At 42.3% G+C, this 10,725-nt stretch overlaps 1 protein-coding gene across 2 annotated transcripts in view; it reads left to right on the top strand.

Annotated features, from left to right (window-relative positions):
- The window catches only part of LOC107670475 (serine/threonine-protein kinase LMTK1-like), a 47,866-nt gene that overhangs the window by 33,736 nt on the left and 3,405 nt on the right, over positions 1-10,725 (top strand). Inside the window, exons 1-9 of one of the 2 annotated variants that reach the window (XM_016463078.1) lie at positions 2,372-2,394; positions 2,603-2,682; positions 2,933-3,051; positions 3,747-3,834; positions 4,727-4,860; positions 5,174-5,258; positions 5,367-5,488; positions 6,080-6,229; positions 6,916-10,228. In XM_016463078.1, the coding sequence (XP_016318564.1) occupies positions 2,385-2,394; positions 2,603-2,682; positions 2,933-3,051; positions 3,747-3,834; positions 4,727-4,860; positions 5,174-5,258; positions 5,367-5,488; positions 6,080-6,229; positions 6,916-10,228 (4,101 nt within the window). In that variant the 5' untranslated portion in view covers positions 2,372-2,384. Of the gene's footprint in view, positions 1-2,371; positions 2,395-2,602; positions 2,683-2,932; positions 3,052-3,746; positions 3,835-4,726; positions 4,861-5,173; positions 5,259-5,366; positions 5,489-6,079; positions 6,230-6,915; positions 10,229-10,725 lie in introns of those variants that run through there. The other variant, XM_016463077.1, reaches the window with a different exon arrangement.

Raw genomic sequence — 10,725 nt, forward strand, 5'->3', positions numbered from 1 at the left:
AAATGAGCATATTAGAATGATTTCTGAAGGATCATGTGACACTTTAGACTGGAGTAATGGCTGATGGAAATTCAGCTTTGAATCACAGAAATAAATTATATTTTAAAGGATATTAAAATAGAAACCATTATTTTATATTGTAATAACATTTTGCAAGATTAGTTTTTTTCTGTATTTTTTAATCAAATAAATGCAGCCTTGATGAGCTTAAGAGACTTCTTTAAAAAACATTACAAGTCTTACTGATCCCAAACTTTTGAGCGGTAGTGTATGTTGTGCTTATTCATGTAGCGGAGACTTTTATTCAAAGCAGCTTACAAAGCGTTTAATGCAGGTTTCTCAACTCTGGCCCTCAAGGTCCTCTGTCTTGCAGAATTTAGCTTTAACCTTAACTCACCTGTCTATAATAACCTTGATTTGCTGGTTGTTTAGCGTTGGTGCTAAACTCTGCAGGACAGTGGACCTTGAGGAACAGAGTTCAGAGACCCTGGGAATTGAACCCACAATCTTTACTAGTACCATGCTCTACCAATTGTTGAGCTATTGGATCAAATTCTATATCATCATAATTGTATACATCACAATATAAATTCAACATCAAAGGGAAATTGTGACTTTCTGTTTGTCCCTGTTGTGATGTACATCCGTGTGAAACGGTTTCTCGATTGTTTTCTAATTGCTGAGATTGCATGTTAATTCTTTGATTTAAAGATTAGGAACTTTTTAAATAACGATGTGCATGGATGAATTATTTTTTCAGTAACTTTAATTTTGCAATATATTATTTTAGTCTATATTTAATATATATATTTAATTTTGTTTATATATTTAATAACCATGTGGTAATGCCTGTTTGTGGTGATATAGTAAATTAAATACTTGTATTTTAAAGCTACACATTTGATTAGATTAAGTTCTCTTTTTATTTAGAACTTGATGGACAAAGGATGATAATAAATAAATTACAAGTCTGTCATCTATTCAAAAAACAGCTTTGCATTATATATTCATTATTTATTATTATTCTCTCTATTTTCACATCACTCTATGTTCTTTATCTCTCTCTTTAATGTAAATAATGTATGCCTTCCTTCCTAATACATATAAACGGTATAGTAAAATCTACCGGCTGACACATTTCTACCTTTGCATGGTAAATACTGTCATTCAGCACAGCCCTGTTTACTTGCCACACTAGTTCTATACCAGAATCAACACATGAATCACAAAAATTGATGTACAGTATGCATATTTTCTTTTCCATATTAGAAGTTCACATAAAATAATTCATCTTAGCACTTTTGAAATCCCCTTATCCATTTAAGTTGGCAATTTTACTCATTCTGAAGCGTTTTGTCGACATATTAAGTAGAATTTCTCTTCTAGTCAATGTGCAATCGTAGACCAGCCTGAGTTTTCTCGTGCAACTGTGCTGCGTTTTAATGCAATTTTAACATGGCCCAGGGCTGCTCTGGGAATGCCAGGAGTGGGACGGGAATGCACAACTCACAGATTCCACAGAAATCATATAAAAGGCCAGTTCAAGTCTGCTGAAGAAAAGAGAGATAGTTGTGTGTCCAGAGAATGGGCCTTGTGTCTGGGCTGGTACTGGGGTACCAGGCGCTGCTGCTCTGCGGACAAAAGCTGCAATGTAACTGTGGCGGGTAGTGTGAGGGGCTGGAATGAGAAGCTTCTGGAACGCTGCAGAGGAGGAAAACAGTTTAGTGCATTAATACAGGGATGGGTCTGTGAGGCACACACACACACACACACACACACTTTGAGACCTGCTGGTAGCACAGGAGGAGGTGTGTGGGGGGCTCGTGTTAATGACAGAGGTCTTTCTGCTGCTCACAGTGCTTTATTTGTTTACAATTGCCCCCATAGTCTTGCTGAGACAGACAGAGGGAAGGGGGCAGAGGAGCGAGGCTTATTATGTGCTCATGGCATTACTTGCGTGAGCAGACGCATTTGGCATGTGCCGAGCTGCACTGCAGACATACGTCCAGCTCCTGGTGGGACACTTGGCACTTTAAACACTGATCTCAGCCGGAGTCGCTAGTTTTACTGGAGCTTTGAGTTGAGTTGGCTCCAGCTGAGAGTTCCAATCGGGTGCATTATGGAAATGTTGTGGGACGCCGTATCTCAGCGCGAGGAGATGCGCTCCGTCACTGGGAAGGAAGACAGACAGCGCTGCTTTCTCAGCTGTCCGAGGGCTTGGAGGGTTAAACCCCTGGCTTATGAATGGAGACATGGAGAACTGGAGAAGTATGGCACCTTCATTCCACTGCATTGTTGGACCTTCATCCTACGGTTTCTTGCCAGACAAAGAGAGCTGCTCTTCGTCTATATCTTCGACATCCAAGCTTATCTGCTAAATTACGATGGTTCAAGGTGGGTCCAGAGTGTCTAAAGTTTTGTGTCAATTTCTTTCATTTTGAATCTCGGTGTGCTAGTAGGTAGTTTGAGATAACCATGGTTCTCCCTGGATATTGCTCACTCTTCCTTGATGTTTGGCCACTTTCATACCGCTCGTGTTTTCAGTTCATCCATTTGTATGTCTCTGCCGACTCTGAATGTATGTTTTCTCTCTTTCCCGCAGTTCAGCTGCTGAAGTCTACAGATCTCGGACGCCACAGCCTCCTCTACATAAAAGAAATGGGACAGGGCTGGTTTGGCAAGGTGAGGCCTTTTACAACCCAAACGATACCGTGATGTGGCCCTGAGAAAATAGTAGTGATTTTGAGTACCCTACTCATGGGGTTGACTTTGCACACAGTACAGTGTACGTGTAATGCTGTCATATTCTCATTATGAGCTACTGTTAAATGAACAGTTTTAGATAAATGGCACTCTCTCTAAAATCTATGCTGCCAGTTTCACAGGTGGCAGGTGTGAGCCATGCTAATGTGCAGTTTGGGCTGGCTTTCAGGTTTTGCTGGGGGAGGTGAATGTTGGACTCAGTACCACACAGGTGGTAGTTAAGGAGCTAAAGGCCAGTGCCAGTGTACAGGAGCAGATGCAGTTCCTGGAAGAGGTCCAGACTTACCGGTACACACCTTTCCTCTTACTCCATTTTTTTTTCTCTTCACCTCATCTTATGTTATCTTATGCTGTATGCTGAACTATATTACACTTTTGTCAATACATCTCATTTGAGCCCCTTTCACACAGTGCATTGATCCCGGAAAATTGCCAGAGTGCCTTCTGTGTGAACGCAAACACGGATGGGGACATAGTAACATTGCCGGGATCAGTCCCGGAACAAGCCGTGTGAAAAAAAGGCAGGACCAATGCCATAAAGGGTGTGTCGTAGTGATGACGCACTCTTTTACCGGGTGTTTTGAAGGCAGATCAACATTGACGATGAAAAAAATATGTGCAAACTGGAATGAAGCATTGATAAGTGAGCTCCACACTATCCGCGCTGAAGCTGAGATCGTTCGCCAGCTTAGTGGAACGGTACGCGTCACATTGCACGTCACATCATAATGTCACGTGTCTTTGCGGGATCTTTACGGGATGTGTGTGAACACGCGCACAGATTCCGGAAAATCAATGGCAGTGTGAATGAACCAAAATCAAACGATCCCAAATTATCCATGTATTTTCCGGAATCTCTGTGTGAAAGAGGCTTTGGTGGCACAAAATAAAACAACATTAACAATGGCTGTTATTTGGAATGTGTAACTAAACGGTTTCTCAAATGAGCAGTGTTTTGATGTTTGAGTGTGTGAATCCCACAGGTTGCTCCAGCATCCAGCCCTCCTGCAGTGTCTGTCCCAGTGTTCAGAAGTCACACCCTACCTGCTGGTTATGGAGCACTGCCGCCTGGTAAGCCACTGAGTACCAACTGCTTCACCCACTGTACTCAGAACATACTCTGAGTTGGTTTGACTACCCTTTAGAGTCTATACTAGCAGTCAGCAATCTTTTTAACATGCCATTTTTATAATATATCCATTATTAAACAATGCATTGAATTACACCTTTATTTTATAAGTATTGTTTTGAGAGCAAGAAACTACTAACCACATGAGTTTTTTTTAATCCAAGTGACTCTGTGCTGTCCAGTTGACCATTCTTTAAGCCACACCTTCTAAATGTTACTGACCAATCCGAGCTTAGCAACTCTTGCCATAGAGTATAATCAGATTTTTGTTCTTTTGTCATGTAAGTCTATGGAGAATTTGGATAGACTTTAAATCCAAAATAATACAGAAATAAAAGTTTGTTGCCAGGTCACTTACAATAGTGACACAAGGAACAGAGAGGATGCATGCAGTATTTTTTGTTGTTGTACCATTTTCATTTTTATATAAAAAATGAAATAATTATATAGTTCATGCTGTGTATTAAACAGTCACCCTCAATTCCAAAATGATCATGCAACATGTGCAATAACATCTACAGTTTCTCCAAGTAATGTTTATTACTTTCCTATAATGTATCATATTTATTGATTTAAGTATACTATAGGTAATAGTAACTAAAGAGTTCACAGTACCATAGGGAGGATGTTGTCAAAATGTTCAAAACAGTCAGGAAGAGCATAGGGTTAATTAAACAGCTTAATGCTCCCTCTGCTGGTCATATTAGAAGTTGTTAGAAACTGACACAATGCGACCAGAATTACAGTTGCTGGCAGCAAAAAGGTAGTGGACTTTATGAAAACACAGATTAGCATTCTTGTGTTGTCCTTAAGGATGGTGTTTACTTTATGCAGGGAGATGTTAAAGGATACCTCCGTAGCTGTCGGGCAGCAGACTCAGTGACCCCTGACCCTTTGATCCTTCAGCGGATGGCATGCGAGATAGCTTCTGGTCTTCTGTACCTTCACAAACACAATTACATTCACAGGTGAGGATCCAGTAACCTTTGGCCTTCTCCCCGCATATTGATCCACCCGCCGCTCACTGGACGTCCAGCTCTGGTGTCTCCTGGCAACAATATCCTGGTGCTGCCTGAGTACATGTCACAGACTCCAGCATCAGTGATTTTGTTGCTGGGGGAAAACCCCTTGCTCAACAAACATCATCAATTATTTGTAAGTCACCCATGAAGAAAATGTTAGATGACACTGCAGACTTCCTTTGTCACTCTGTCATTAAAGTTTGCCAATGACAGGAACTATAAATGATGCAAACATTGCTCCACTCTGTCCTGTTCTCAGTGACCTGGCCCTAAGGAACTGCCTGTTGACCTCAGAGCTGACAGTGAAAATTGGAGACTATGGCCTCAGCCACAGCAAGTACAAGGTGAGTCTGTGAAGGCTTTTTGGATTGTAGCCACACTGATCCTATTATTTTGACATGTTCTCATTATTTATTCTTATTCAATATCAATGCATCCTTTCCCTCTGTTAGGATGACTATTATGTGACAGCAGATCAAATATGGGTTCCTCTACGTTGGATTGCCCCAGAACTTATTGATGAAGTCCACGGCAATCTCTTAGTAGTAGACCAAACCAAGTCCAGCAATGTCTGGTGAGAAATAAATCAGAGAAAAACGGACAGAGGTTCTCTACCTTGAGGTCACAGGAGATTTATTTTGTATTAAATTGTTATATTAAGGTTTTCAGCTTAATTTTTAAAGATAAACCTGTATATAACATATGCCAAAATATGTGCACTAAAATGTCACTTCAATGCAAAGGTGAACTCAGTATAATAATCAGGATGCCGCAAATGGTGAATGCAGAACTAGCACTTATGTGGATACTCAATTTGGGTAATGTTTGGATTATCCAAGAAGAGATAAGCTATGCTTTCAAGAATAATCTTGGGCTTTGACAAGCTTCAGCACAACACACAAGCTCAGCACCTTTCAAAAAGGTCAAATTTATAATCAAAATTTGCAGCCTACAATATCCTGAAGTATATTTCTTAATTCTGTGCAAGTTCCCACAAACTTTGGAATAAAAAAAAGCATAATCAACAAAAAAAGCTTGAGAACCTCTGCCCTGTGACATACTATATATGTGTAAAAATTAAGCTCCATACTTTTTGCACTTTAAACAAATTTCCAACCAACAGACGGTTTGTTGTGTTCTAAGTTTTTTTTTTTTTACTCTGCAGGTCACTAGGTGTGACGATATGGGAGTTGTTTGAACTGGGTAACCAGCCTTACAGGCACTATTCTGATAGGCAGGTTTTAACATATGCTGTAAAGGAACAGCAGCTCAAACTGCCAAAGCCCCTGCTGAAAGTGCCTCTGTGTGAACGCTGGTGAGTCGTCTCACAAATCATAATCATCATGAACCACCCACCCTTACGTCTGCCAATCGGAATCACCACATCCAAACCAATCAGTGTTCCCCTCCAGAGACACACCCTCCATTTACATTTCTTTGAAATACATGTAAAGCAATCAATATCTTCCAACCACAGGTGCCTTGCACCAGTCATTGCCATTTCCTCTGGCAGGACAAACAAATCAATACTCCTCAAATCCAGTGTGGTCAATCATTAATTCCCCCCCTCTGTAAGGCCATCAATCATACATTTATCCAGTCCTGGTAGCACACAGTCATTAATTTTACCCCCACACACTCCAATCATTGTCCATTTAATCAAGAGCAGTCATGCATACAAGTATACCACTCCATTCCCCATTGGATACTAAACAATGAATGACCCCACTTTAAGTCTGCAAGGCTACAATCATGCTAAACTGTCCATATTTCATATAATCACAAATGGGTTTCTGGCTATCGTCCATACTAGCATCCATTTTTAAGTACCCATAAAACAATAAGATAATAGAGCATTGATAATAGAGCATTATCAAACTATAGTAAAATATAGTTTTTGGCCCTATTCTATTGTAATCATTTACAATCAACCAATTCTGTTTCTTATAAATATTAGTTTATAGTCTAAAATATTGGCCTTTCTGTTGTGTGTGTGAGCAGGTATGAGGTAATGCAGTTCTGTTGGCTGCAGCCTGAGCAGAGGCCTGTTGTGGAGGAAGTCCATCTACTGCTAGACTACCTGTGTGCTAAGGGTGCAACTGAGTCTGAGGAGGACTTTGAGAAGCGCTGGAACTCTCTCAGGCCAAGTCTGGGCTCCAGCAGCTCTCACAGGACACCTCACAGGACACCTGAAGTAGCCTCTTCTACTTCTTCCTCATTTCCTCTACTTGAACACTTCTCTATGGCAGAAAGCTTCCAGTCTGAGAATGGGGATGATATATTGACAGTAACTGAGACCAGCCAGGGTCTCAACTTTGAGTATAAATGGGAGCAGGCACGAGCTGAGCAGCCCTACTGCTCCTCTTCAGCTAGTGGACCACTGGGAAAGAATAATCCCCATTACCAGGATGTGTATTACCCTCTTAGCAATTCCACGGGTAGCTGCAAGGGTGAGAGCCTCCCTCTTGGGGTTTCTCCATCCTACTATGTGTCAGACCATCCAGGTGTGGTTCCAGTGCTAAGTGCACACAGCCCCTCAGTAAGTAGTGAGTACTACATCCGCATTGAGGAGCCAGTTGATTGCAACATCAACTTAGAAGACACCAATCTTGATTACAGCCCAAGACTTGAAGCCAGTAACAGTAGCTTGTCCTCTACAGGCAGGAGGAGCCCCATTGGGTCTCAGCCAAACACCTACTGGTCAGCAGCTAAAGAACCCATCAGTAATGATTATGATTCAGATAGTATCCTAACCATGGAGCCACTCCAAAGAAGAGTTCCAAGCTCGGTAGAGATAGACCAGTCAGAAGTTTATTTTTCTTCCAATGACAGGCACAATTTACAGTGTGAACCGTCACCTCAAGCAGGGCCAGATGTTCATTTGATAAGAGGGCATGGTTCAAACTCTGATCAGCAGAGAAGAGGGTCGGGAAGCCTCTGCCATAGACTGGAGGTGGTAAAAGAAAGCCCACTTGGAGTTTCAATCTCTTTTAGTAGTCCCAGCTTGGCACATTGTGACCCATACCTTGAGTCTAACCAGAGAACTGTAGAAAGAAGTATGGCCAGTGAGGCCTATTATGACATGATGGGCCCCTTACAAAAGAATGTGCCCAGACCCCACTACATGAGTATTGATATTGACACCGGTGATGGCCTTCTTTTGGGGAGGGGGAGTGCTGATCCAGAAGATGATGATGATCTGTTTTCTCAGAACATGTTAACTAATTGGAACTCCAACCACTCAGCAAACAACAACAGTTTAAGCGATCGTACACAAGCTGTGGGTTTTCGTGATGCATACCTTGATTTACATCACCTGACAGCCTCTTCTCAAGTCGGGAATTTGAAATCAAGAGCGTTGGAAACAAGAAACAGTTGTACATATAATTCCATCGATTCAATCAAAGACCACTCATACATGGAAGCCACAGATAGTACACCCACTGCTAGTAACCCTCACGCTGACTCAGAGGGTGGTGAATACCTACATTTAAGCCCTGACAGTACTCAGGATGTTGAATCATCTTCCAAATGTCATTCTGTCACAGAAAGTCAGCATATTTATACATGGCAGAAGAACATTGCTCATAAACATATCAAAAACAATACATCAGACTTCCGTGTAGGAGGTTGCGGCAGAATGAATCCATCAACTCTTCCATCGGAGCTGGTAGTGACTAAAGAAAACGTGTTACTTGAGACAAGGATATCCCCTGCACAAAAACTGAAACTTGGGACAGATGGTTCTGCTGGAGTGTATGGAAAAATGGTGTCATGCCCTAAGGATCTGTCTAGGACTGTCTCAGAGTGTAACCATTTGACAGACAGCAGGATGGTGCCCGACAACTCCTGTATAAATTTAGTGGAAATTAATGACTGCAGTGACAACTGCATGGACATCCCCTCTGGAGTACTAGCAGATTATCCCTTGGACTATGCAGAGGTGGGCAGTATTGACCTAACTCATAGAACACTGCAGAGAGAGACTGGGTCCAGACACTGCGAGGACACAACTAATCTTGCCTCTAGCAGCAGTCCATGTGAGGGCTTCAGCCCTGATAGTTACCACACGCCCGTTCAGCCGAAATCCTTAGACAGTGGCTATGAAACAGAGAATAATGAATCCCCAGAGTTTATCTTGAAAGACCTTGAAGGGAATCCAGCCCTTAGCACTAGTGTAGAATCAGACGAGTGTGACATGTTGCTCCAGATGGACCTAGATGAAGATGTCAATGTAATCCTCCTGCATCCATCCAGCAGTCATCTACCGCTGATCAGCCTTGGTGAGAGGAATCAGTACAGAGACTCTGCTTATTTTTCTGACTATGACATGGAGAATGACAAGATCCCCAGTAAAGGGGTCCACATGTTCTTCAGCCACCAAGATGAGGATGATGTCTTTGAACTCAAAGCAGAAAAGGAGGGCTCAGAAAAGACATTTGGGAGAGAGGTACGTAACATGGAGAGTGAGAAGGGACATGACATATCTGTGCCAAAGGACAACAGTGCAGCCCTTAATGCTAAACAATTGTGCCTTAAAAAGACAAGCCCAAATCTGTGTTCATCACCTGCATTGGTTCCAGTGATTTCTATGCTTTCTCCCTTTCCTCCAGAGATGGGGGGTTGCTTGACCAAGGAGTCAACTCCAGATGATGGTATTGGGCTGGAATCTGATCACTCTGGAGAGGAACCAAACTCTGAATGCTACTCTTCCACAGTGTCTGAAGGTTCTTCCTCAACACAGGAGGCCTCAGGTGTGGAGGAGCAGGCTAATGGAGACACCAGAGATTTTTCCTCAGCAGAGTCTCTAGGCTCAGACTCTACCATAGTAGACTTAAGTGGGGAGGTAATCCAAGCAGAGGAACAAGAGGCCTGTAACAAACTGGACAATCCGGAGCAACGGATTGGAAACAACGAGGAAAAGGAAGATTCAGTGGAAGAAGGTGGCATAGGTTCTGCACTTTCAAAACCAAAGTGTGATGTATCTTTGGAGAATATTCTTCCAGCCTTGCCAGAAGATCTAGATATTCCAGCTCCACAGGGGAACGGAGAGGAGGTGGATGAGGAGGATTCAGAGGATAGTGATGAGTCTGATGAAGAACTTCGTAGCTACAACATTCAGGAGCAGAGTGATGAGAGTGATGAAGAGTTCCCTGTGGTGCCTATCATTGTGAGCGATCGCAGCAGTGCACGGCATCTACGCAGCCTCCTCAAAATGCCCTCCATACTGACACAGTCCTTCTGCGATGAGCTGGAGAGCAAGAAAAAAGCGGTGTCATTCTTTGATGATGTCACTGTGTTTCTGTTTGATCAGGTTTGTAGAATTATCTCTTGTAGTATTGAGGTAGTGCGTCAAGAAGCATGTTATTTTCATTTCAGAAAAATACATTGATTTGTGCAGTGCTAATATGACTCACAGCCTGTGTCTCGCTGTGTATCGATTCAGGAGAGCCCCACAGGTGAGCTTGGGGACTACTGTTTTCCTGTGGATGAAGAACCCAATAGCCAGGCTTCAGAGGTGGAGCTGCCACAACCCCAGGATAGGGTCACTACCACTGTTTCAAATGTAATAAACACTTTTCTCTCACTTCCGCTGACTGTTATACACTGAAGCAGTTCTGGTGGAAGACGCAGCACGTCAGCGTTGCGTGATTAGTGACGAATGCGGAGAGAACAAAACAAAACGGCAGTCATGAATTAGAAGTACAAACCGAGGATTTTCAAAGAAAAATGTCAGAGGATTTCGATATAAACCAAGAAGAGACTGGTTTTCCTTTGCTAAAGTAAGGAAACTTTGCTTCCTTTGCTCCT

The sequence above is a fragment of the Sinocyclocheilus anshuiensis genome, unplaced genomic scaffold (assembly GCF_001515605.1).
Source record: "Sinocyclocheilus anshuiensis isolate Anshui unplaced genomic scaffold, SAMN03320099.WGS_v1.1 scaffold476, whole genome shotgun sequence".
In the NCBI taxonomy this organism is placed as follows: Eukaryota; Metazoa; Chordata; class Actinopteri; order Cypriniformes; family Cyprinidae; genus Sinocyclocheilus; species Sinocyclocheilus anshuiensis.